This window comes from Pezoporus wallicus, unplaced genomic scaffold, assembly GCF_028554395.1.
Source record: "Pezoporus wallicus isolate ANWC-B61680 ecotype Strahan unplaced genomic scaffold, APGP_CSIRO_Pwel_v1 scaffold_7736, whole genome shotgun sequence".
Lineage (NCBI taxonomy): Eukaryota > Metazoa > Chordata > Aves > Psittaciformes > Psittacidae > Pezoporus > Pezoporus wallicus.
In genome coordinates, this window is record NW_026636574.1 from 385,629 (window position 1) to 411,797 (window position 26,169).

The 26,169-nt window shown below is 61.7% G+C and overlaps 2 protein-coding genes across 3 annotated transcripts; both read right to left on the reverse strand.

Annotated features, from left to right (window-relative positions):
• On the reverse strand, positions 1–5,097 carry PPP1R15B (protein phosphatase 1 regulatory subunit 15B). The gene is made up of 2 exons (XM_057400618.1): positions 3,475–5,097; positions 1–735 (listed from the first exon to the last, which is right to left on the reverse strand). Exons 1-2 carry the CDS (start codon positions 4,981–4,983, stop codon positions 523–525), a joined length of 1,722 nt encoding a protein of 573 aa, XP_057256601.1. The 5' UTR covers positions 4,984–5,097; the 3' UTR covers positions 1–522.
• Positions 5,098–6,131: 1,034 nt separating this feature from the next.
• PIK3C2B (phosphatidylinositol-4-phosphate 3-kinase catalytic subunit type 2 beta) lies at positions 6,132–25,238 on the reverse strand. Of its 2 annotated transcripts, XM_057400620.1 has the most exons (33): positions 25,190–25,238; positions 19,279–20,249; positions 17,918–18,018; positions 17,643–17,797; positions 17,427–17,547; positions 15,694–15,805; positions 15,505–15,584; positions 15,367–15,430; positions 15,030–15,176; positions 14,765–14,798; positions 14,284–14,479; positions 13,062–13,184; positions 12,178–12,345; positions 11,967–12,078; positions 11,746–11,888; positions 11,001–11,189; positions 10,806–10,899; positions 10,577–10,671; positions 10,318–10,498; positions 10,090–10,197; positions 9,915–10,007; positions 9,693–9,822; positions 9,159–9,295; positions 8,883–9,052; positions 8,623–8,779; positions 8,422–8,531; positions 8,121–8,322; positions 7,870–7,994; positions 7,677–7,794; positions 7,446–7,527; positions 7,256–7,362; positions 7,043–7,171; positions 6,132–6,573 (listed from the first exon to the last, which is right to left on the reverse strand). In XM_057400620.1, exons 2-33 carry the CDS (start codon positions 20,176–20,178, stop codon positions 6,385–6,387), a joined length of 4,872 nt encoding a protein of 1,623 aa, XP_057256603.1. In that variant the 5' UTR covers positions 20,179–20,249; positions 25,190–25,238; the 3' UTR covers positions 6,132–6,384. The 2 variants fall into 2 exon arrangements, with proteins under 2 accessions (XP_057256603.1, XP_057256602.1); XM_057400619.1 differs by lacking the exon at positions 25,190–25,238 and having other exon boundaries at positions 19,279–21,184.
• Between the last annotated feature and the right edge of the window lie 931 nt (positions 25,239–26,169).

The window sequence follows — 26,169 nt, forward strand, 5'->3', positions numbered from 1 at the left end:
TATATTACATGCAAAACTGGGATGTTAAAAGGCATTTTGCACAGTAAACATCATTAGCTAATGAAATCTGAGGCTTTTACACAAGTCAGAGGAAATGGAGAGCCACAAGAAGAGCACACACCTCTGAAATCTTTAAATCAAAACTGCAAGAATTAGGTTCTGAACCCCATAAATATTTCCTTCAAAATAGGTTTTGCTTTTTCAAAGTGCAAAAAATCCAACTGAAGAGTCACCACTTCCCAACATACGGCAGACAAGGCATTTCTGGAATGGACTGAACCTAAAGCAGTCTGTCCCTCAAGTGTTACTTAAAAGGAATGCAATTATACCACCCCTACCCTTGATGATACTCAAAAGATTTTGTCTGGATATCAAAATGGGACACAGGTATATTCCAACTGGGATAAAAGTCCTAAAATCCCACTTCTCTCCCCACTTCAGAAGACCACATGCAGCTGCCACTTGTTTTGAAGATGTTCATGAGTGCTCAGGGTCACACAAACTACAAGGTCTTTGAAGGTGCTAGAAGAGATCAACCCTCTTGTAGTAGGTTTCTTGGAGTCTATGGAATACTCTCTGTCTATGCTCTGCTGTGAAGCAGTATCCTATCGCTTCTTCCGTTTCCTGGATCCGTTTCTGGAACCTGCATCCATCCCGTGCCATCTCTTCCCAGGGTCCTTTCCGATCCTCCTCACTGCTTATGTAATACTCAGTAATTTTCTCAAGGAAGGTCACCTGGAAAAGACAAGCAGTAAAGCATTAGCCAAGCACACGTGCAGAAGGAGCTTGGTATTTATTTGCACAAGGTTTTCTTTCTAAACAGAACTTACTAAATGCCCCAAAGAGCCAAAAGCCTCCAAGAGGCTACCTAGGCCAGAGCATGTGTCAGCTCAGCTTTAGAAACGACCAGTTGCTGGCTTCCAAAGTCGAGCTTAAGCTACTACAGAGTTTCTAAATTAGCCTCAGAGGCCTCCTTAGGCTAGTGGCAGATCACAGCATGTTCCGTGTTCAAGAACACCCCTGCCACCAGCACTTGGGTTATAACCTTACACAGCCACAGTGCAGGAGGTTACTCAGGACTTGCCAAGGCACTTCTGGCTACAGAGATACCCTCCAGCCACCAGCTCCCATTACTAAAGCTTCCATTTCAGAAAGAAAGGGAGGAATAATTGTTTTGTGAAGCAACCAAGCACGTGAGTCACTGCCAGCACCAGGATAAGGAATCACACAAGGTTACATAGAAGGAAGCAACACTCATCACTGCGTGACTGGAACAAACCCATCCGCTCAGAGCTGGTTCCACATTCCGGAGTATTTCAGCTCAGGCAAGGACAGAGAATCAAAGTGATGGCATTTTAAAACAGGCATCAAAACCTTTCACTCCTCACTGCGTTTAAGAGCTATTCAGCTATTTTAAGAAAGCAAATGTATAGGCTTGGGATCTAAACTTGACAGTGGTTAGAGTATGACTATACTAAGGATTTAAGTCCTTCCGTTATCAAGATATAAGCAAAAGCCAGACTAGACAAGGCTCTTACTGAATTCTGTGCTGCTTTTCATTTAGTTACAAAACAAAGACAAACTAGGGAGCTGTCAGCATCCAGCAGCTCTCACACCAGGACCGATCCCTGAAGAGAAGCCAAATGCTGTCCTTACAGGTGGTTCCAGGGGATTTGCTGCAGGACAGCTAGTTCTGGAAGGTCAGGAAAACACATGGGAGATACAAACCACTTGCTGCTCTATTCCTAGGTTTTAACACAGAAGCCTCGGTTCATGCTAACAGACGGAAGTGTACTGGGATTGCTTTTTTGTGCAACTTCCAATATGGAGATAACAGTTATGGAAGAGATGACCTCCAGGAATAATCAGCAGCTGAGGACAGAGCCACAGGAGACTGTGTGAAAGCCTCCAGAAGTCATCTAAATCTAGTGCGGCGATCCCAAAGGACTGCAGTCACCTCTGAGAGCAGATGCATCAGAGCCCCCATCCTCCAGTGTCAAGGCATTGGTAACTTAAGCAAAACAAAGCGCTCCTGGGTTTGATGGCTTTGCTGCTGTGTGAGTGTAAGGTGCCAGACAGGAAACAGGATGAATGACCTGAAGATTGTTGGCAACCTCAGCTCTGTTTTGCAGACAGGTCTAATGATGTGCTTTCAAGCACAGGCAGCTGTTACATCAGCCTGTCCCTCTGCGAGTTCCCACCTTACATCCTTTTTACATCAGTCTGAGACACCCCTGGGCACAATTACTGGATGCTGAAACGTCATGTTAAATCCTGCATCTAGGTCACGGCTCTTTCACCAGGATTACACAGAACCAAACCACACAGCAATCACAACATCACTCGTGTGTAACCTCCATCCCTGACAGGCAGAAAGCCTTGAGGAGGTGCAGGCTGAGCTTACAGCAGAGCTCCTCAGGGCTGCCCTACCTATTGCAGTTACACAGAAACCTCCTGCAGGAACTGCTGGGAGTCTTTTCCATTTAAATTAAACCAAACAGTTTGTCCTGTGAGACCCATGAAGTCTGCAAGCACCATCTGCCCCAGCAGGGACAGGTATGAAGTCACCTCCAAGCCAGGCTCTCAATTAAAGGAGCAAACAAATCTCTTTGCTGTACGAACATTAAAGCAAACATGATAGTTACATGATAGTGGATTACCCTGGGGCTTGGATCACAAGCTCTTCCTCATACTAATGCCTGAAGTATCAGGCAAGACTCAAGACACCACCCCCAAAAAACCACCCAGTCCATGTATAGCATCACAGAACTTAAGGGACACGCAATTCCCATTTACTTGAATCCTGGCACATGTATTAAAAGGCCTTTTTTTAATGCACAAACTCTTCAGAATCATGCTAACCTTCCAGTTTGTGCTCGAAAGCCCAGCTCCAGATTGCACTGAAATGACTGCTGCATTTTAAGTCTTCTACATGAAAACAGGAGTATTATTATACTCTGTTTTCAAACTTTTCAGTGTATTATTGTGTTAATCCCCAACAGAAGAGTTCTTCCTACTCCAAAAGTTGTCTGTAACTCAAACAGGCTTGTCCCAGCTCTGAAAGCTTTAAGCCTGGATTACATTACGTGTATGCAAAGGTCCCAAAGTACTTTATCAGTGTTATTCCAACAGGTATTTTCCAAAGGAAAAACTTCCCTCACGGATCTCAACTGTTTCTGTGAGGATGGCAACTACACAACAGAGATTGACAACAAACACAGAACGAAAGCCACCTCTTCAGAGGAAAACGTAACTTCCAAGTCTAAAAAAGGAATGTGAGGAAGTGCCCCACGTCACTGAGTTCTGAAATTCCCATCACGTGGAAAGGATGAGGCACACTCATTTCAGCCAAATAATCAGACCATGAGCTCATGGAGGTACGCTCGTGCCTGAAACCCAAGTCCCCTCACCCACAGTGCAATGGGGTGCAATTTTAGCAACACCAAAACACAAACCCAAAACCCAAGTCTGTACCTTTTTCCTCTTGGAACTGGGACATTTCTCAGCAGAAAGAATGCCATGCAGCACCGTGACCCCACAGTCAGGCTTTTCCAGCTCCCCCCCACAGTTAGTTAAGGGACTACACTCAGAAGTGACCAGACTTGGCCTCTCTGCTCCTTTTGAACCAGGCGTCCCTTTCTTCTCTGCTGTCTGAAAGGCTGCCTTGAAGTTTAAAGGATTATAGGGATCATCTGAGGTACAGAATGAGTTCCAAAGCTTCAAGTTTTCTGCCTCATCCCCACTGCTACAGTCCCATTCCTCCTCAGAACTGGGGTGAGGAGAGCCCGAGGACTCCTCGACCCACGAAGAATCATCATCTTCCTCCTCTTCTACATCTGACATGTCCCTTCCCGGCTCGCAAGAAGATGTCTGAATGGTGGCTGTGAAGTTCTGAGGGTTGTACGGATCCAAACTATAGAAGGAATTCCAGAGGTGAAGCCTCTCCCCGTTCTGGCTACGGGCGTCTGAATCCAAGGGGAGCTCCTCTTCGCTATCGAAACCATCGTCATCATCATCCCAGTCTTCCTCATCATCCGCACTCTCCTCCCCACTGGAAACTCCCCCTATTATATAGTCTATTAACTTATTGGCACAGGCAGGTCTGACCGAAACGGGAAGGATTTGCTCTATTTCCGAGTCCTCGCCATCCTCTTCACCCAAGGCTTCCCCCTCAAGTGTCCCCTTCTCGGCTGAGCCCCGGTCCCCCTCCTGCTCCAAGGCACCACTACCTCCGGACCGTGTCCCCGTGTCGCTCGGTTCCTGGGGCCGCTTCAACTCCCCAGCATCGCACCTCTGGTCCCGCCGTGGCCCTACCTCCTCTTGCCAACCGCCCTTGTGCTGCTGCTCCTCCTCCAGGCTGTGGTAGCCGTGGTCCGGCTCCGGCACGGTCAGGCCAATGCTGCCCAAGTGCCACGGCTGGAGAAAGGCCAAGCGCTTGTTGCGGACGAACTCGGCCTCAGGCAACGAGCCCCGGAAAAGCCCGGCCTCGGCAGGGCCCTCGGCTCGCAGCGGCTGTGGCAGATGGTTCTCTCTAGAGCCGCTGCCTGGGCCCTGCTCCAGGCCCCGCACGTACAGGTCCACTCGCAGCTCGGAGAGGGGCAGCAGGCGGCTCCGCACCAGCTCGCTACCCCAGAGGCCCGGCGGGGCCTCCGCGCCGCCCTCCCGCTTCTTCTCCAGCGTCTCCTTGGCCCAGTCCAGCGCGGCCGGCTCCGACACCAGCGGCGGCGGGGGGCCCTTGGCGGGCGGCTGCCCAGCGGCGGGGCAGAGCGCGCTGCTCAGCGCGGGGCCCGGCAGCAGCCGCTGCAGCAAAGCGGGCGGCGGGGACAGGAGCTGCGACACAAGCCGCAGCCATGAGAAGGGCGGGGGCGCCTGGGGCGAGGCTCCGGCAGGGGCCGCGCTAGGCCCGGCCAGCTTGGGCCAGGCCGCGGCGAAGCCCAGCCGGGCCCACCCCAGGCCACCGCGCTCCCGGCCGCTCTGCTCCATGAGCGGTCGGAGGGTGCTGCTCAACGCTCCCTGCGGCGCGGCGGTGCGTGCGGAGCGGTGCTCCGGGCAGGGGCTGCGGGGCTCCGGGCTGCGGGCGACTCCCACCGGCTGCTCGACTCCATCCTGCTGCGGGCGCTGACGCAAAATGGCGGCAGAGGCCCGAGGGCAGCACCGGTACCAACCCCGCACCGCGCAGGCGCTCGTTTCGTCACAGACCCCGGCACCGCCCATTGGGTGCAGCGATGGCCACGCCCCCATGAGAGGTCGAACCCGGGGCGGGGACACCGCCACTCCCGCCTACCGAGGTTGCATCAGCCGCGCGGCAGCGGGAGCTGCGCGGGAGCGCCCCCTGCGGTGGCGGAGGGCTCTGCCCCGTCACCGGCGCCAGCCCCGCGGACCCCTGCAGGGGGGCAGCGCCTGGGACCGCGGAAACTGGGCTCGGGGGCGGGCGGTGGTGCAGGGAGGGGCGCAAGAGGTGCAGGCAGGGGCGCAGGCAGGGCCCACACCACCCGGTGCACTCCTTCATTTCCACGCCCCCTGGTGGAGACAGCAAGGCCCCGGCTCCAGGCCCCTCATCCCTCCACACCCCCCCATCCCTCCAGCCCCCCCAACCCTCCATCCCCCCCCATCCCTCCAGCCCCCCCAACCCTCCAGCCCCCCCATCCCTCCAGCCCCCCCCAACCCTGCAGCCCCCCTCATCCCTCCATCCCCCCTCATCCCTCCATCCCCCCAACCCTCCATCCCCCCCCATCCCTCCATCCCCCCCCATCCCTCCAGCTCCAGCTCCAAGTTAAAACTTTTAATATAAAGGTTCAGTTCATTCTTCTCGATCCTGAGAAACTTTTCGTCCGTTTACGGAGCTCCTGCTGTAAACAAAGCACCACAGGCACCAAACCCGCCCCGGCGCAGCCGCCTCGGCCCCGGGGCCGCAGGGAGGACGGGAGACAGATGGAGGATGAGCTGGGTGATGGGTGTCCCACCAGCATGGGCACGGGCAGGGCACCAGCTGTCCCCACGGCACTGGGGGCTCAGCCCCATGGGACCGGCCCCGTGCCCAGCCCCAGCACACCGCTCACCTTTGGGAGCGACATCCCCAGATGGGAATGTCCCGGCTGGAGCTGTACCCCGAGCTCCGACCGTCCCCGTGCCTCCCCTCTCCTCCGCACCCGGTGCCCGGCCTCACGCTACTCGTTACTTAGAAAACAACTCCAATACAGATATCCCAACGGAAGAGTCCCCCCGTCCCCGCGGTCCTCCCTCCTCCCGCCCCGCGTTGCTCCCTTGACACAAGGTAAACTTCAAAGAGAAGCCGCCCACAGCAGCACCCATCGGTGACCGGTCCCCACAGGCACATCCCGGGATGGGCAGAGCCGCGGGGTCCCCAGCCCCGGTGGTTGCCCCTCAGAGGGTGCCGTGGCCGCGGGACCCCAGGGCGAACCAGCCCATCTTCTCCTGCGCCAGGTCGAGGTCCCGCAGGCGGATGCCGACCTCCCCGAGCAGGATGTTCTCCCAGAAGCCTTCCTCACTCAGCACACTCAGGCGCAGCTCCCGCTGCTGCAGGTCCCCCCGCGGGATCCCATCATAGACCAGCTGGGGGGCAGAGTTGGGCAAACTCTCAGCTACAGACCCCTTGAGATCTCCCATCCCCATCTCCATCCCATTGCTATGCCCATCCCATTCCCATCTCCATCCCATTGCCATCCACATCCTCACCTCCATCCTCCATCTCCATCTCCATCCCCATCCCCATCTCCATCCCATTCCTATCCCATCCCATTCCCATTCCCATCCTCACCTCCATCCTCCATCTCCATCCCCATCTCCATCCCATTCCTATCCCCATCCTCACCTCCATCCCCCATCCCCATCTCCATCCCCATCCCATCTGCATCTCCATTTCTATCCCCATCCCATCTCCATCCCCTTCCCATCCCCTCCCCATCCCCATCCCCATCCCCATCCCCATCCTCATCCCCATGCCATCTCCATCCCCTTCCCATCCCCATCCCCATCCCTATCCCCATCCTTATCCCCATCCCCATCCCCATCCCCATCCCACCATCTCATTGTAGGTGGGGTTGCAGGTTTTTCGGGCCACTTTGGTTTTCCTCTTGGTTGTTTTCTGGGGGTCAGGCAGCAGGTAGGTCTTGACATAGGGGTCAGGGTCATTGCCATCCTGCAACGGTGGCTGTGGGGCAGAGCCGGGGACACCCCGTGAGCACAGCAGAGGGGTGAACCTCCACCTCACTGCCACCGGGCACCGCACACGTACCAGCCCCCTGATGTGCATCACCATGATAAAGAGCTTGTTGTTCTTGTAGGAGATGGAGAGCTTCACCTCGCCACCAACCTTCCCCAGGGGCCGAGCCCACGTGGCATCTGGAGGAGAGGAGGGACATGGGTGGGATGGGAGCCTCTCGCTTCACCCTGTGCCGTGCCAGCACTGCCCCCAGCCCCCCTACCCGCTGCCTTCGGGGTCGGGTTGGTGCCGGCCGCTTTCTCGTCCCGTGGCAGGGGGTGGAAGAAGGTGTAGATGAGGTCACACTGCGGGGCAAGGAGGTGACGTTAGCCGCGAGCACATCCCGCACCACTCGGGACTGATGCTGGATGTGGTGCATCGACCCCCAGGCACCTCCCCACCTCTCCGGTGCCCCCAGCACCACCCCACCCTGCAGGGACCCCCGGCCCCGCACCTCTGCCACCTCGGGTGCGGCGTGGATGAGATGCCAGATGTACCCATTCAGCTCCTCCTTCCGCCGCTCGGCCGCCGCTTCGCCCCGCGACCGCCCGATGAGGAACCTGCTGGGGAAGCTGCAGGGACAGATGCTGAGCAGAGCCCGGGGGTGCTGGGGGGCCCTGAGGGTCCGTGGGGGGCTGTGGGGGTACCTGGGCAGCAGCGAGGAGGGGAAGAGGAGGCGCAGCTTGTTGTGCAGCTCCTGGAACTCCTCAAAGCTCCGCTGCACGAAGGTCACCTCGCCTGGGCCCTCCCGCTGCACCTTCACCACGTAGGTCTGCAGAGAGATGGGACGTGGAGTGGAGAGCCCAGGATGCCCTGGACCCATGCAGGGATAGAGAGGAGCATCAGGAGAGAGCCACCCAGGCAGCCCCTTCGCTTGCCCCTGACCGTCCCCACTCACGTAGCCCTTGCTGGGGTTGAAGACTCGCTCATGGCGGCAGAGGAAGATGTCGCGGATCCGGCCAGATGTCTTGATGGTGTGGGTGCGGGGGGCGAAGGAGAGGGTCGGGCGGGCATCAGAGCCCGTGAACTTCATCTGCGCCAGGTTGTGGATGAAGAAGTTGAGCTTGGTGGCCACGCTGCCCAGGCTCGACTCGATCAACCTGCAACGAGGCCACCACGCGCTCAGTGAGCCGAGCCGGTGCCTGCGTCCTCGGCTCCCTCCGTCCTCTCCTGCCCCTGCACACCCCAGTGTCTTCTACCTGGTGAAGTACGTGGTGGCATCAGCATCAGAGTCCTGTGGCCTCAGGGCATCGTAGACGTACTTGAGGTCCTCCAGGTCGGAGAGCTCGGGGATGCCACAGGACAGCATCTGGGAGGCAAGGCACAGATGAGGGCGAGGGGTGGCAGGAGGAACCCTCGATTGTTCCTGGTGGGAAGGGGTGCGCAGCCCCGGCTCTCACCAGCCCCAGCAGGTTGAGGAAGAGGTGGGTGTGCTTGCGGATCAGGTTGTAGGCTTGGCAGCACAGGTCGACGAAGTCATGGAAGCGACTGGAGGGTTTGTCCCCGCCGTTGATGACGTACGCCATGTCCGAAGTGAAGACAAACGGTGCCCGGTCCCTGTGTCGGGGAGGGACAGAAAGTGATGCCCAAACAGGGGTCACAAAGAGGGGGCTGCAGAGCAAGGGCTGGGGGGGATGGAGACCCCGGGGGCACTTCTCACCTCTTGATGTTGCCGAACATCTGCGCGTGGCCCAGGAACCTGCCGAAGTCGATGTGGAACATGTGCCCCGTGGTCTTGAGCATGATGTTGTCGTTGTGCCGGTCACAGATCCCCAGCACGTAGGTGGCCACACAGCAGCCGGCACAGGAGTAGATGAAGTTTTCCACAGCCTGGGAAGAGAGGGAAGGAGCCAACCATGGAGAACAGGACGCGAAGGGGTCTCATCCCTGCTGAGTGGGGCACGAGCAGCGGAGACCCTGCCAGGCTCTTCCTCACCTTCTCATACTCATCCTCCCCAGGGTTGTGCTTCTGCAGCCAGTCTGCCAGGGGCCGGTCTTTGAAGGAGCCGGTCACGCCATGCTCCACCTGGATCTTGCGCAGGGTCTCGGCGTTGGGGATCATCTCCACCATGCCTGGCAGTGAGACAGCAGTGTGAGAGCACCCATCCCTCCTGAGGGCTGCCAAGACCCCAGCCCGCAGAGCACAACCCCTTGACTCCCCAGCCATTGACTGACAGCTGCAAAGCCATGCTCCTACAGATGGGCTGCTGGGTTCAGACCCAAAGTGGATCGCAGCTGCCCACAGCAGCTCCTCTCTAGCAGAGCCCCAGGACCTCCTGTGCTGTCGCTAGCCCAAGAGCATCATTAGTTTTAGACCTCAGAGCAGCTTTCAGTGTCTGAAGGATGTAAGGATGCTGGAGAGGGACCCTTCATCAGGGACTGCAGTGATAGGACAAGGAGTGATGGGTTCAGACTGAAACAGGGGATGTTGAGGTCGATGCCACCGGGGATGCCCTGATGCTGGGGTTACCTCGTCCACGGCCAGTGGAGAAGCAGCGGAAGATGACCATGCGCATGTCCAGCCCCTCCTGCACCCAGATCTTGTTCATGATCCGGATCATCTGCAGCGTCAGCATGTCCTGCCGCAGGTCGTCTCCGCACTGCGAGCCCGTGGGGAAGAGCCATAAGAGCCGGGGGGCAAAGCTGAGGCAGCCCCATGGGGCCGGGGCTGTGCTGGGGGTGCCGGGCTCACCTTGAAGATGACACGGATGTTTTCTCCCAGGGGATCAACGTTCTGGAAGGAGAGCTTGAGGGGGACCGCGTTGGAGTTGAAGTAGGAGCAGTCCTGCCGCAGGAGGAAGGCACAGCCCGTCAGGGTGAGCTGGGGGGGAGAGGAGCCCATCGAGCCCCCCGGCTCCAGCACTCACCCGGGGCACGATCCCCTTCACCAGCAGGCTGGGGCTGAGCGGCAGCCGGCACGACCCGTGTGCCTTGAAGAACTGCTTCACGTCCTCCAGCCCCTCACGAAGGATGCCCTGCAGGGTGGGTGGGCAAGGATGAATGGGCATGGATGGGGGGGGGCTGAGACACAGCCCAGGACCCCTCCCATCACCCCAGCTCCCTCCTGCACCCTCTCCTATGACCCCAGCACCCACCTGCCGCGCGGACGGCGCCGCGTCCCGCACTTGCTGGGCCAGCCTGGCCAGCATGCTGACGAGCAGGCACTGCCGGTCAAACTCCTCCCGCAGCCCCTTCCCGCAGCAGCACAGCAGAGCCGCCAGCAGGTACTGGTACCGGATGCTGAACTGCGAGTCCTTGAGGCCGTCCTTCAGCAGCCTGCTCGGAGCAGGGGCAGGCCGTGGTCAGGAGAGCCACAGGGTCCCCCCTCACTGTTCTCAGCCCCCCCGAACCTACCAGAAGAAGTAGTGGGTGATCTTCAGGTCACAGATCGCCCGCTTCATGAGGAAGCGCACCAGCGGGCTGTCCAGGTAGCACTCGTACTTCAGGGCCTGGAGCGGAGATAGTTTTGGGGCACAGCGGGACCAGCTTGCACCCCATGGCACATCCTGGTCCTACCATGCACCCCATGGCACATCCCCGTCCCACCACGCACCCCATGGCACATCCCCGTCCCACCACGCACCTGGACCAACTGGGGCAGGTAGTCCAGCAGCTCCGTGTCGGAGATGGAGTCAATCCACTGCACAGCCGTCCTCCTCACCTCCTGGTCCGGGAACCTGCAGCGGGGACAGGCCTCATGGGGGCAGCATCCCCAGCACCCCTCCTCCCATTGCAGAGTGTGCATCCCTGCGGCACCCGCAGCCCACCCGTGCCTTACGTGGCGTGCAGGAGCCCCAGGGCATCCTGGTGGCTCATGTAGGTCCACTGGCTGAGCAGGGCATAGATGTCGGGCAGGCAGCCCCACTCCCAGCTGGGTGCGCTGGCCAGCAGCATGGGCAGGGCACCGGGCGCCGCGTGGCAGTGGGACCGCTTCTCCCACAGCCGCTTGCGGTCCATGTCCATCAGCCTGGGGACAGGGTCAAGGATGAGGCCTGGGGCAAGGGAGGGGATGGCATTCCAACCCAAACCGTGACATGATTCTGCGATGGAGAGCGTGATCCTGCCTGTGTCCCCCTGGGCTGCTCTCTATGGGGCTGCAGGATGCTGGGGGCTCCCCTCATCCCCACGCTGCACCCTGTCCCCGAGCGGATAGCCGGGAGCCCAGCACCCATGCCCAGGGGTGACTGAGTTGCTGCAGGGACATCCTGGCTGTCCCCTGAGGGACCCCTGGGCAGGTTTGCAACGAGGTCAGCCCTGCTCTGTGCAGCTGCCAACACTTGATCCTGTCGCTTATAACCAGTGCTGGATGACTCCTGGCCTGTGCCAGGCTGGATGAGAGGCTGGGCAGCTGCTCCCTTGGGGGGGAATGGAAAGACCCTGCCCAGGCACCCGGCTCTGACAACACCAGGCTCCAGCATCATCCCCAGTGCCCAGCAAGGTCAGACACTGACACCCCCTGGGCTGTCACAGCAGGGTCCCCCCCCGCAGGGCGATGTCAGCATCACCCCCGGTCCATCACTTACCAGTAGAGAGATTTCTTCTGCATCGCCTCCCGCAGCTGGCGCTGATCCTCCTCCCCCAGGCTGCCGAACTCGTACCTGGGGCTGAGCTCAGCTGCCGGCGGGCTGGTGAACTTCACCTCGAAGGCAGACGTGGGGAAGTCGATCTGGGGCAGAGCAGAGGGTGAGTGGGAGCCGCACATGGGGCTCGGTGGGGGGGTGTCCCCAGGCCCCCCGGGACAGACCTGCAGGATGACACTGTCGGGCTGGTTGAAGTTGGGGGCGCTGGACCTGGCTCTGGAGTTGTCCTGGGTCGCCGGCCACAAGCCCAGGAGCTTCCTCCCGCAGGTCAGGACCCTGGAGGAGAAGGAAGGGTGAGGGCACCGCTGCGGTGATGCTGCCCCCGAGGCACCGGCCCCCCCCCCGGCCGTGCCCCATGGGGGGTGCCCCACGTACTGCCTGAAGTTGAAGAGGGGGGTGGTCACCCAGCCCAGGGCCTCGGGGACGCGCCGCTGCCTGTTGGTGTCGGAGGAGCCCCCCGGGGGTGGGACGGGCACGGCGAAGAGCGTGAGGCTGAGCAGCGTCTCCCGCGGCAGCCGGTTCACCTGGACCGGGAAGCAGATCCTGCGGGAGAGCAGCCACGGCTCAGCCCTGCCGGGGACGGGACCCGAGCTCCCCATGGGCCGGCCGGACCCTGCCTGCGGGTGCCGAGTGTGTCCCCGGAGAGCCCAGCCCAGCGGCGCCCTTGCTGCTGGCACTGGGGGTGCCGCATGCCCCCAGCGCGGGATGAGGGCCCCACGACACGGGCAGGATGCAGCTGGGTTTGGGGAGCGCACCCCAGTGCCATGGAGGGTCCCCACCGCGCACTGACCTCGTCCCACGGCCAAGGGGGGCTACGTGGGACCCCGGGGCTGAGGCTCCTCTGCGATGCTCCCTGGGAGCCCAGGGTGGCAGCTACATCCCCGCCATGGGCAGCAGGGGCCGGGGCTGCGGGCACGGCTCCGCTCCCCGCCGGCCGCTCGGCGCCTGTCCTTGGGGGCTCCGGCACCTTCTAAAATTACCCCGTCCCATCCCCACCTCCCTGCGAATGCCCGGCCCGGGCTCGGCGCTGCCTCCCTGCCTGCTCCCGGAGCTATTCTGGGAGCAGATCCCCTTTCCCGGGACCAAACACGCAGGTCCAGGGCGGGCAGGGCTGCTGCTATTCCCAGGGATGACACAAGAGCTTCCAACACCCAAAACCGAGGGAGAGGTGCCGAGAGGAGCTGCAGGAGCAGGGCAAGAGGAAGGCTGGGTCTGGCACCGGGACCCCCTGCCCACCCCACGGCCGGGTGCTGCCTTACTGCTGGTCCCATATGATGAGGTGAAAGAGGTATTTGTAGACGTTGGCCTTCTTGGTGAGCAGGGGGCTGCACAGCTCCTTGCCACCGTGGCTGAGGGAGCAGGAGAGGTAGAAATCTTCATAGCTGCAAGAGGAACAGAGGGAGCTGTGAGCCGGGGGGGCTCAGCTGGGGCAGGGGAGCTGTGAGCCGGGGGTGCACCCCACCATGGGGCAGACCCACAGCAGTGGGGTGGGGAGGATGGGAGCTGCGTCTTCCTGAAGCTGGGCTTAGGAAAGGGGCTGTGCCAGGAAGGGGGTGCAGCGCTGGGCGCCTTGTCCCCATCACCATATGCCACCACACATACCATCACACGGGGCTGCTGGGGGGGCCCTCCCATGTGGCAGGTGCCGAGCCACAATCCAGGGAGGGCCGGGGTCAGGGGATGCCGGCATTTCCCAGGCTTCCCGCTTTGTTCGGAGCCACTCACCAAGGGGAATACATTAAGGGCAGGACAAAGGCAAGGGGTCCCCGGCGGGGTGGCTGCTGCTGGCGCCGGTGCCTCGCACACCCGGACCCCCACATCCCCCCTGCGTGGAGCTGGGAGCGGGTACAGGGCACCCGAGGCACAGAACAAAGGAGCACGTCGCTGGTGTGGGGCAAGGGCAGCCCATCCCTGCTGCACTGGGGCCATCTGTCACATCCCTGGGGTGATGCTGAGCCCGGCAGTGATGCTGCATCCCCAGGGATGCGTGGGGTTGGGACTGGTGAGCACGGCAGAGCCCTTCCTGCCCAGGAGCTCCAGCATCAGCTGCCTGTGAGCAACCCTCACTGCCTGCTGATCACCACACCCCAATATTCCTGCCCTTTAGGAGGCTTGGGGTGAGTTTAGCTCTTATTCCATCCATGCCTGCTGCATAGAGAACCATAGAATCCCAGACTGGTTTGGGCTGGAAGGGACCTTAAAGCTCATCCAGTTCCAACCCCTGCCACGGGCAGGGACACCTTCCACTAGAGCAGCTTGCTCCAAGCCCCTGTGTCCAGCCTGGCCTTGAGCACTGCCAGGGATGGGGCAGCCACAGCTTCTCTGGGCACCCTGGGCCAGCGCCTCAGCACCCTCACAGGGAAGAGCTTCTGCTTCAGATCCCATCTCAATTCACCTTTATCCCTCTCTGTGGGCCAGGGACAAGCTCCTCAGCCACGCAGGGCATGCAGAGGCTGAGCGGGGCCCTGGCAGAGCCCGTACCTGGCAGCCCAGGTGATGGGGATGCGGTGGGTGGCATAGACGGTGAAGGCGAGTGGGCAGGAGAGCAGGCGAGCCTCCCGCGCCGCGCCGTGCTCCCGGCTGCCCTGCACTGCCGGCTGGAAGTCCGCGTTGAAGGTGCTGCAGTAGAGCTCCACCAGGTTGAGGATGGCGGCCGTCAGGCTCTCCACGATCCTCTCTGCAGGGGTGACACGGGTGGTGTGGGGTGGTGGCCCCCCCGCCGCCCCCCACTGCATCCCACTGGGCTGGGGTTGGGATGCAGGAGGGAGCCTGGGCAGGATCCCCCAGGACAACGCAGTTTGAGAGGGAGGATCTCAGGCTTCCCGTTTTGCTGGGCTCATGGAACAACCTCCATCACCTCTTTCCTTAAACCAAAACCCTTTTGGCCTCACTAATTGAGGGGGTTGAAGATTAAAAGCACCAAGAACTTGAGCCCAGAAGGGGGGGAGGAGAGCACAAATACCTCGATTTTCCCTCTTGGCCAGAACATTTGGATCCTGTTGAGGAAAAAAGAGAAACCACCGGAGCAGCATCAGAGTGAGCCCTGGGGGGAGCCGCTCGCAGAGCCAGAGCCGTGTAACCAGACCCTGCCTGGGCAGGCAGCGGGGCCAGGCAGCGCCTGCTCCCAGCTCTTGAGGAATTTTCCATGTGGTGCGAAAGGAGGAAGCTGGGAACGGAGCCCGATGTGGGAACGCACTTCCCACCGGCGGGAAGTGCCCATCTCTCACCTTCTGGATTTTGGGCTGCATGCGGGAAGGGCAGGGGGGCATCTGGTTGAGCGCTGCTGTGATCTCCTGGGATTCCACAGCAGCCAGGGCATTGCAGATGGCCATGACTGACTGGATCACCCGTTCTGCCTTCAGCGGGAAGTCTCCCTGTGGAGGGCAAAGTGGGGGTGAGGCAGGGCCTCCAGCAGCCAAGGGCAAGGTGAACCAGTCTGCGCCATTGCCATGGCTTTACCCTTCCCTGATGCACCCTTAGAGCCCCATAACAAAAAGGGGAAAGAGACTGCAGTGAATGAGGGAAGGTGGCCCCCAAAATGCCCCCTTGGCCCCTGCTGCTCACCTCAGCTGCCAGGAAAGCATCCACCTCATTGTGGAAGGTGTCAAAGAGGAGGCTCAGCGCCTGCCTAGAGGACAGACAGCGAAGCTCAGCCCTGGCCAAGAGGGCACCCAGCACAGGGGACCAGTCCTGTCCCCCTACCTGCTGATGGTCTGCTTGATGGGCCTCTCCTGCAGGTGGATGTAGTGGTTGAGGGTGGAGGGGCTCTGGTCATCATTTGCCTGGAGATGGAGAGAGTGTGTTCGCCATTTCTGGGTGTTCCTGCAGAAGGGAGATGCCAGGGGCACCCCTGCTCTGCTCCCCACACTGGGGGGGAGAGGGGGCACCCACCGTGCGGGCCAGGTCACTACGCAGCCCCTTCCTCTTCATCAGCTGCAGGTTGATGTCCATGTCGAACTTCCTGCAGTGCTGGATGTACTCGTGGCTGCCCAGCGCGTGCTTGCTGCAGGGACAGAGCCGTCCCGGTGAGCACACAGCCCCTCTCCACCCCGTGGGGTGCCCCAAAACCCAACCCAGGATCCCCCATCCCAACGCCCTTCAGCCAGGCAGCGTTGGCTGGGCTCAGCCTGGCCGCAAAGGGATGTTTGTGCCACCGGGTAGCTTGTGCTAGGAAACGTAAAGAATAAGCTATTGTTTTCCCTCTTTCCCTTGTGCCCTCTGAAAACCTGGCACGATGGAGCCAGGAGAGGGTGTGGAGGAGCCCATCCTGCCAGGACCTGCCCTTGGATGTGTGGGAAGTGAGTGTGGACCCAAGGAGCTGGAGGATGCTCTGGCTGCATCAGCCTGGTCCCACCATGCCCACCAGCACGGGAAGCCCTCCTGGAGCTGATCCAGCCCTGTGTGGCAGAGCCATGGCAAGTTGCTGAGGGGTTACAGGAGCTCCAGGCAGGATGGAGCTGCAATGGCAAGAGGTGGAGGAAGGGTTGGGAAAGGCACCCTTGGGACTGGCATCCTGCACCCCGTGCCTGGTCCTGCTCCCTCTGTGCCTTGCCAAAGCAAAGGGGGAGCAGCTCAGGGTGGTTTGCAGAGCTCAAGTGCCCGGTGGCTCCACAGGGAGGGGTCTGGCACATCCAGCATCTCCTCAGCCACGGGAGGATGTGGAAAGAAAAGACTGGTGGCAAAAGGGATTTATGTCCCAGGCCTTTCCCAAAGCTCCTTTGAGACCCAGCAGCAGTGGGGAAAAGCTCGCCAGGGCCCGTCCCGCTCCGTGCCCAGGGTGCTGCTCCCACACAGTCAGGAGCTCCATCCCTTTGGGAAACTCCCTCCAAGCTGCCTGGATCCATCCTGCAGGGGGGCACTCCCGATGGGAATACCCCCTTCACGCAGCCCTGCCGCTCCAGAGGCAGGAGCTGGCTCCCTGCGCCCTCCGCTCCGGGGCAGCACAGGCTGAGCCATTCCCAGCCGCCCCTTTAGGGCCTAAACCAGCAGCTCCCGGAGCCCATGGCAAAGCTCCCACAGCTTTCCCATGGCCCGGCCAGGCCCAGGGCAGCACTCCAGCAGCAGGAGCTGGCTCGTGCGTGCCTCACACGCAAGGCTCCTGCACCTTCCTCTGCAGAGCTCTCCCGAGCTGCAAGACGCCCAAATCCCTATGGAAATGCAGCCTTCTCGCAGGACAGGCAGCGGGAGAGGGAGGTATCTGTGCGGATCTCCATCCCCATCACCGCAGTCCTGATGCTCTGTGCCCTCGCACTGCTCCCGACATGTTTCTTTTCCACCTCTGCCTGTAATTCCCCCAGGAACATGGAGAAGCCAGGCTCTGTCACTCCAACCATGACGTGGCTGTTCTTAATGCTTCTCCAAAGAGCTTGTTTAGCAGCTCCCCGGTTTTCAGGCCTTTCTCCAGGTGCACGGGGGTCAGTGTGATGGATACCCTGCCACCGGGAGAGATGCTCCCACGACACACCAGAGCATCACCATGGCTTGGGAGGCAGGAGACGGAGTGGAGAGGCTCCTGCCGGGATCAGCCCCGGCCATCCATCACACCCTGCTGCGGCTACACATGGGCCAAGTGTGAGCCCGGGGATGCTGAGGGTGTGCTGTGTGCCCCCCCCTCCGACACTCACTTCTGCAGGAACTCCTCCAAGCCGCAGATCTTGAGCACAAAGTCCTCGACGTCGATGCTGTGCAGCTCATCGTGTGTGTAGCACAGTGCCTGGTAGATGAGCAGGTCCACGGTGGAGGAGCCTGCGGGGAGGAGCAGCAGCACCGTGGGACCCCCCTCAACCTTCCCCCGGGGGTTTGGGGCTCGCTGCAAGGGGGAGGGACAAGGGAGCACTCACAGTCGCAGGTGAAGGTGAGGGGCTCCCGCAGGCTGTCACACACCACCGTCACCTTCAGGCTCACGCCATGGCCAAGCTGCTCGGGGCTGAGGTTCACAGCGCTCCACACAAGGCCAGTCAGGGAATAGTCCTGGGTGCTGTAGCTGGAGCGCAGCCTGGCGAGGCAGGGACACGTCAGGGGTGCTGCCCTGCTTTGGGGCTCACCCCGGTCCCCCGAGCACCCCATGTGTGGGCCGCCCTGCAGCAGGAGGCCCCAGCCCCATGCGGGTACTCACACATCCAGCATGTGGCAGAATGCAGCCACCTCCTCGTCCCGCTCCTCCGACACCTCGAAGAGCTCGTAGCCATTGGCGAAGGAGTGTGGCCGGGGGGCAACCTGTGGGGCAGAGCACGAGCCCATGACCTGGCTGCAGTGTCCTTGGGGGACTCCAGCCCATTGCCCCACGGTTACAGCTCCCTGCTACAGCACCGGGCACGCAGAGACTGTGTGCACGCGGTGCTGCTGCGGCTGGGGGAGGGCAGTGCCGGGGACACGTGGTAGAGACAGGACATGGGGTGCTGGGTTCCAACTGGAACAGGGGACGTTCTCCTTGGGGATAAGGCAGAAGCTCTTCCCTGTGAAGGTGCTGAGGCGCTGGCACAGGATGCCCAGAGAAGCTGTGGCTGCCCCATCCCTGGAAGAGCGCTGCCCATGCCTATGCCCATCTCCTGCTGCTGTGGCGCCGGGGCAGGATCCCCACACACTGGGGTCCCTGGGCCTCCATCGCCCTTCCCCAGTGAACAACGGCCCCACTGCCAGACAATGAACCCAGGCAGTGGGGGGGGGGGGGGGGGGGGGGGGGGGGGGGGGCAGAGCAAGGTGGGGGCAGAGCAAGGTAGGAGCAGAGCAGCCCCTAACGAAGGGGTTGATGCTCTTTGTCAATGAGCCCCTGGCATTGAGGAGTGCCCTACACAGCCTCCCCCCGGCTCCATCTGTGTCCCTGCTCGCCGGGGACAGGGAGGTGACCTCGGCCCTCATTGATCCCCTCCTCTTGCTGGGGGCAGGATGAGCTGTTCCAGAGCCAGCAGCAGGCACCCAGCAGCCCCCAGGAGGGGCAGCAGCAGCCCCAGCGCCTTGTGCACAGCGGGGACACATCCTGCTGCTGCTCGGGGAGAGGACGAAGGGAGCTGGGCTCAGGGAGGCTGCTGCGAGCCCAAGAGGAAAGCGATGGCCTGGCTCTTGGGAGAAGGCTCCCGGCTGTTCCCAGAGGATGTGGGGACCCCTCAACACGAGCCTGCTGTGAACCCCCTGCAGCACAGCCCGAGGCAGCGGCTCCTGTGCCCTGGAGCTGCAGGACCCTCGTGTCCTTGGTTCCCGGCCCTGGATCACCCCCCCGAGGGCTCCGCACCATCCTGCACCCCTTGGGGAGCTGCACAACCTGGGACGGGCTCATTGAGCCCCAGGGACGGCGTCTCAGAGCATGGATGCCTCTGACCAGGGTGCAAACATGACTGGGGAGCCCCAGGGACGGGGCAAAGAAAACCAACCCTGAGCACAGGAAACGCAGCGAGTGCACGGCCCCATTGGCAACCTCCCAGCTCCGCCACTGCCCCAGCTCCAGCCCAGCCCCATACCAGGAAGACAAAAGCTTCTCACTGGGTCGCCGGAGATCCTGCGGTTCTTGTTGGGTGCCAGGTTCTTCCTGCTGCTGAAGCGGGACCCGTACGTCCGCGGGGGCACCTGCGGGGGCATGGTCTTGCTGCGCGCCACCGGCTTCCCGCTCAGCTCCTTCTCGAAGATGCCTCTGCCCTCCTTCCAGCCGCGGGCAGCTTCGCGCAGCACCTCCGACTCGTAGGTGGCCTTCAGGTTGAGGCAGGTGATGGCATCGTTGATGCCGTACGGGTCCTCCTCCGAGATGCGGCGCCCGAGCAGCTTCCCGTGTGCGCGCTCCTGCGCCGCCGAGAACGTGTTGACGTCCCTGGGCTGGGGTCCCTTGGTGGAGGACGGGGGGGACCCCTTCCCCGGGCGCTGGGTGCCCTCGGGGGAGCTCCACAGCAGGTGCCGGGGGGGCAGAGGGGGCGGCGAGAGCTTCTTCGGGGAGCTGCTGCTGCCATTGTGGGGCTCGGTGCCGTTGAGGGGCTCCCCGAGGAAGTCCCCCCCCGGCCCCTCGAGGATGTATAGGCACTCCCCAGCCAGAGGCCCCTTCAGCCAGGGCTGTGGGTCCAGAGGCAGGGGGCTGGGGCCGGCAGGGGGGGCTCCGGGCACGGGGGCACTGTCGGGTACCAGTGGGACATTGTAGCTGAGCAGGGGGTCAGAGCCGGAGAGGCCCCGCGCCGCTTTGATGCCAGTGCAGCCGCTCCTGTCCGCAGGCTCGTCCCAGGAGATGAGGGGCTGGTCCCCGTGCTGCCGGGCCCGGCTCTCCTCCTTGTCCTGCCGCAGGCGGGATAACGCGTCGTATTCCATCTGCAGCGCCTCGGCCAGCGCCAGCTCCTTGCGGCTGATGCCCACCGACTCCAGGGACTGCCAGTGCTCCCCATTGCCGCGTGTGGAGGACATCGCTCCGGGGCCCAGGACCTCTTCCTGCCGGGCGCAGGGTCAGGAGGAAGGCATGCTGCACCGCCGGCCACCTGGGCATGGGGAGAGGTGAGGGTTAAGCTCAGGGTCTAGCTGGAAAAATGGCTTCCATGGGGACCTGACAGGCCGGGAATGTTCCCCTTCACCAGCACTTCGGTCCCTGCTGGCTGCTGTGGGCTTTTCCTGGAAAAGGAGGAATCCCAAAGGCTGGCAGTGCTCCTGGAGGCTGAGCAAAGAAAACGTGCTTTTAACCCAAAAGCAATAAAACAAAACCCATTTCTGGTGGCTGACAAAGCCACAATCCCAGTCCCGTCTCCAAGAGAAGCATCGGCAGCTCGCTGAGGTCCTGACAGAGAAACAATCCCACCTGGCAGAGCTGAGGCTCCGTGTGTGCCAATGGGATGCAGCCAGACCCGCACCAGGGCAGCCGGGATGCGGGAATGGGGATTGGGATAGAGATGGGGATAGGGATGGGGTTGAGGATGGAGATAGGGATGTGGATAGGAATGGGGAGGGGATGGGATTGTGGATACAGATAGGGATGGGGATGGGGAGGAAGGCTCAGCCTGCACCAGGCACAGCAACCCCATGGTGCCAACGCCAGCCAGAGAAGAGCATCTCGAGCAGGTGGCTCAGCCCCTTCCCTCCGCAGCTGCACCAGGACAATGCAAATCCACATGGAAAAGCCCCGACCTCTCCTGGTCGCCCTCCAAGTCCTCGGGCAGGGGCAGGACCGGAGCTCAACCAGCACCTCCCGCTTCAGGATCCTGCCCTGTTCCCACCCAACGCCCATCCCATTACAAACACAACTCTGGACTGGGAGCTCCGGAGGCAGGAATTCCAGAGCCGCAGACACAAGCAGAATTTCTCCCTCTTTAAAACCCCACTGCTAATAACAGGGATCATTTTCTGACTTGGAATTTCCTGGCATTCGCCATGGTCACGTCAGCCTCAGGGGATCCATCCCGCCTGGGATTCCACCCTCCATGGAGACCCGCAGGAGGGAAACCCCCTTGTTCCCTGGAGCCCCTTTGCCCTAAGCTCTGAACGAGTTTAACACAACTTTCTTCCCAGTTTGCACCGCAGGGAGGCTGCAGCTTTGCAGGGACCCAGAGAGGCACATCCCTGCTGTGACCCACCAGGAGCTGCTGCTGTGTGAGGGATATCTCTCCATCCCTGTGCTGCTCAGGTTCATGAAGTCAGCCTTCCTGTGGGCACAGCCCTTGAGAATCATGGAATGCTTTGGGTTGAAGGGACCTTAAAGCTCCTCCAGCTCCAACTGCTGCCCTGGGCAGGGACCCCTTCCACTGGAGCAGCTTGCTCCAAGCCCCTGTGTCCAACCTGGCCTTGAGCACTGCCAGGGATGGGGCAGCCACAGCTTCTCTGGGCACCCTGTGCCAGCGCCTCAGCACCCTCACAGGGATGACCCCAGCCCTTGTGCAAAGAGATGAGCATCAGTTTGGGGGCAACTTGAGGCACTCAGCAGCCAGCTCCCAGCATCTCCCAGGATCCCACAGGATCCCACAGCAGAGCCAAGGCTCCAGCCAGGGACAGGGACAGGAGCCCAGGACAGAGCTGCAGGGACCTCCTGTGCACCCCAGCTCCCCCCATCCCTCCCTCCCTCCCTTCCCCTCGCAGGCAGCTGTGCTGGGAGCAGCTCTGAGATGTCCAAAGCATCTGGGAAGCCATCAACCACCTGAGGGTGAGGAGCAGAGCGAGCCCTGAAGTGGCAGTCCCTGATGGGGAGCTGGGGATGGAGGTTGTGCCTCTCAGGGACACAGTTCACACCCGTTTATAACCCTGTGGAGGGAGGAGCGGCCAGGAATAGGATAAAGCAGCAGCCTTCACCTCCGGGCCTGCAGGTCCATCCACCCATCCTGGTGCTCCCCTGCAGCAGGGCTGTGCTCCCAGCACCTCCTGCCCGGGTAGGAGGATGCCGGCGGCTTCCCTGCCTTGGGATCACTGAGCATTGCATCCCTGAGGCCATCCTCCAGCAGCGGGGATGCTCCAAGGTCTGCAAAGCAGAGCCAGACCCACACAGGTGGTGACATGGAGGGGACAGGCTCCCAGGGCCCCCTATCAGCACCAGCACGACAGCCCCAGCTCCTCCGGCTCCAGAGGAAACTCTCTGGTCTCAATTTGCTTCCCTTTCAAAATGGGATGGAAATGGAGCATTTTTGGACCTCTCAAGCAGCGTCATGGCCAAGGAAACCCCTTTGGGTGAGCCCCAGTATTCACCCTGGTTTGGAACTGGAGCTCCCACAGGGAACCTGCTATTGGAAACTGAAACTGAAACCCAGGGAATTTAATCCCTGGAGCCACACTCCGCACAACCCAAACGCAACAAAACCCAGCCTCCTGAGGTGCTCAGTGTGAATGGATCCATTCCCTCCCAGACACTTCCAGGCAGCTCTGCCTATTCCCATCCACAAGTCAAGGAACTTGTGGGAGCTTCCAAAGGGGGTCTGGAGCTGGTTCCCCCCAGCAGCGTGACGGGAAGGACCTGGAGCTAATCCCTGCCCACCAGGATCCAGCCCCACAGCAGGGTTCCTGCAGGCTGGGTATGAAGGACACGGCTCCTTCCACACACCCCACAACCTCCCACGGCCGGGGCAGGTCTGCAATGAGGAGACCCCCCCCCAGTCCGTGCTGTGCAGCAAAACAACGCCAGGCAGCTGCCATCCTGCACGCACCAGACCCTGGGAACAGCCGGAGCCACTCGCTTCCAACCTGTTGCCTTATGGCAGGAATTCCTTCCTCTTCCAGCCGATATGTCTCCTTGTTAACAGCCCAGCAAAGCCCAGCCCGGTCCAAGCTCTCCGGGGCAGGCAGGATATGAAGCTGCACGATGCCAAAGGCTCTTCCATCATTTTAATACGTATTTCCCCCCTCGGGAGGAAATCCTGCCCTGGGAAGAGGGGTTGGGTTTGGGATGGGAATGTCCCTGGTGTGACTGGGGGCAGCCGAAGAAGGGAGCTCTGCAGAGGCACTACCTGGAGCTGAGCCCACCATGGGGCTGATGGAGGGGACAATGGGGTGTCCCAGACTGGCATAGGGGAAGAAGAGGGGACAACAGAGCCCTCCTGGGCAGCCAAGGTTCGACAGCCCCGTGCTCAGCTCCATAGGAGATGCTTCACTTCACCCAGCGCCTGCAAACCGATGGGAGCACAGAAAAGAGCAAGCGGGGTCCCTTCCACTGCTGCATCCCCATCACCGAGACACCCGGTGCCTCCTCCTCCCTGGCTCGGGGAACACAGACACAGTCAGACTGGGAATGAGCCAACTCTGGCTGCTCCCGCACCCAGCACCCATCCCCAGAGCCATGTATCTCGGTGCTCAGCCTCCCCAGGGCATGCCAGGGACAGGTTTGCAGCTCCGGCACTCGGCTCCTATGCAAATCTCTGCTTCCCCCGGCACCGCGGCTGCCTGCACGGCAGCGCGGGTGTGTGTGCACCCACCGGCTGCAGCCCTGCATGCACAGCCTGCAGCAGCACGCTGCCCTCCCTGCCTGCATCCCTGCCTGCGCTGCCCTCCCTGCCTGCATCTCAGCACCCCAGGTGAGCCCCAAGGGATGGATCCTGCTGCCGTGATTCCAGTCATCCCAGTGCCACACGCTCTGCAGGGCTCTCCCTGCCCCAGCTGCTCCTACAGCGAAGCCTCAAGGTGCTGGAGCCACTGGGGTGCACCCCTCTGCCCACAGCACCCTGTTGGGGTGCAGGGAGGTGCTGGCTGGCCCCACACCGCAGGACCCAGTCTGCAATAGGAACCAAGTCCTTATGCTGTTCAGTGCTGCTGTGCCTGCAGGGTGGGAGAGAGCTGCAGCCCAAGGACACAGCAGAGACACAGGCTGGACACACGCCTGCGTGCACCCAGCGCATAGGGAAACCCCCCACTTGGGATGGGACCACAAATGCTGCGAGCCCCAGCATCACTGCCCCATCCTGCCCCACAGCCGGGATGCTGGCATGCACTGCCTGCACGTGTGTCCTTAGCATGCACCAGGCCATGCTTGCACACACACACAGAGCACCTACTCATACCTTAGTGTGTGAGGAGGGCTGGTGCCTGGCCTGGAGAAGCAGCTCTTTTTGGCTGCTTTTGGGCCCTGGCAGCAGCATGGATGCTCTCCCTGCTCTGGCTTCACTTGATACTGAGGATGGTGCTCCCGAGGCGAGGTGGGGCTGGCGCCTTCCTGGTGCAGTTAACGCAGGGGCCAGCACCCCATTTATTTCCATCACCCCCAGCTCCCTGCTGCCCATCCCTGTGCTCTGAGAGGAAAACACTGATTTTCCCTGATAACAGCAGTGCTGGTTCCCGCGGCCCAGATCCTGCCTGGCCTTACACACACGAGCAGCTGCGGGGAAGCCGCTCCATCCCCTTGCTCAGGGGTAACGGCTCCCAGACCTCTGGAGCTCACTCCTAAACACACGCGTGAGCCAGTTCAGGATGCAGAGCACGGCCCCGCAGGGGCAGCTGGAGCATCCCGGGAGCGCCCCCCGTGGCTTCGGTGCCCTGTGCTTGTCCCCGTCCCCATCCCCATCCCGCTGGGGGGTCTCTAACACGATGGGAGACGACAGGACCTCCCCCCCCCCCCCCCCCTCCGCTTTGCAGATGAGGAACTTTGCACTTTGATGGCTCCGTTCCATTGTTCTGCACATAAAAATCACCCCAGTTCCCTCCCCCCTCCCGGGCCGGGTCAGGAGCGCGGGGTCCGGCTCCGGGGGTGTCGCTCCCGGTCCCCCCTATGCCCCCGCCCAGCACCGCCCCTAGTGCTGGGGGGGGGACTCCGGAGTGCCGGGACTGTGCTGGAGCCTCGGGGTGGCGCTGCCCAGCTCCCCCGGAGGGGGGGGGTGAAATCACGGCTCTCGGTACCGGCCCGTTCCGGTATTTACCATTGTGCAAAGGGGGAGCCGCGGTGGGAGCACGGGGGGGCCCCTCCGGGCCGCCCCCCCCTCCCCTCCCCGTGCGCGTGCCCCGGTCCCCGCAGCCCTACCTGCTCCGAGCGGGCGGCGGCGGCGGGGCCGCGCCGCGGCGGCGGCGCGAGGAGGAGGAGGAGGAGGAAGGAGGGAGGAGGGACGAGGGAGAGCAGCGGACAATGGCGGGGCGCAGCGCGGCGCGGGGCCATCTCCCGGCGGGCCGCAGCATTGCACGGAGCGGGGTCCCCCCAGGGCGTGCCCGCGGTGCTCCCGGCTCCCCCCACGGCGGAGCTCCCTGAGCCCCGCTGCGCTGCTGAGGCAGCCGAGAGCCCCCCGGCTGCGGGGGCCGTGCTCCCACCGCGGCAGCCAGTCCCCGGAGCACGCTATGGGCAGCGGTGGATGTGGTGTGCTCCTGCGGGCGGCCGGCGCTGCCAGGCGCTCACTGGGGGGGGTTGTGGTCACTCCCAAAACCCCGGCACCACGATGGAGAGCCACAAGCTGGGCTGGGAGGGCTGCGGGTCACAGCCCGTGGTTTGGCCTCAGTTGTGGCCGAGTGTAATTCCAGCCTCCCTGCTCACTGGAGATCCCTCACCAGGAGGTGGGAGGATGGAGAGAAGTTGTGGTGGGATTCACAGTGCCGTGCAGGGAGCTGGGACCTGGGGGTCCCCTGGTGCAGGTGGGCATCTCCAAGCCCTGATGGAAGAATGACCCCAACCAGCACCACAACTGCCTGTGAAACCACATGGGAACCATGGAGCTGAGCTGGGTGGCTGCAGAAATCACATCCCAGTGTCCCCTGCCCTGGGCAGATTATTCTTTGTCCTCCTCGAACCTAGTCTAACCCCCTCCAGAACAGCCATCCCTGCTGCACCCCGCTTTGCTGTGGGGGAAGAGGCAGATGGACCCACGGCTGTCAGTGAGGACCCCCCTCTGCCCATCAGCCCACCACACACCTCCATCAGGGACCAAGAAGGGAAACAGCCCTTGCTGGGTTATTGGAACCCGGAGCTGTGCCATCACCGTGGCATCGGTGGCTTGGATGGAGAGTGTCCGAAGG

What these genes read in the sequence shown, in the direction of transcription:
- PIK3C2B (XM_057400620.1), bottom strand. Translation starts at nt 20,178, where the DNA reads ATGTCCTCCACACGCGGCAATGGGGAGCACTGGCAGTCCCTGGAGTCG. An exon ending in ATGCTTTCCTGGCAGCTGAG is followed by an intron (nt 15,177 to 15,366) that starts GTGAGCAGCAGG and finishes TGCCCTCCACAG; the next exon opens with GGAGACTTCCCGCTGAAGGC. An exon ending in CCCCTCTTCAACTTCAGGCA is followed by an intron (nt 12,079 to 12,177) that starts GTACGTGGGGCA and finishes CTTCTCCTCCAG; the next exon opens with GGTCCTGACCTGCGGGAGGA.
- PPP1R15B (XM_057400618.1), bottom strand. Translation starts at nt 4,983, where the DNA reads ATGGAGCAGAGCGGCCGGGAGCGCGGTGGCCTGGGGTGGGCCCGGCTG. An exon ending in CCAGTTCCAAGAGGAAAAAG is followed by an intron (nt 736 to 3,474) that starts GTACAGACTTGG and finishes TGTCTTTTCCAG; the next exon opens with GTGACCTTCCTTGAGAAAAT.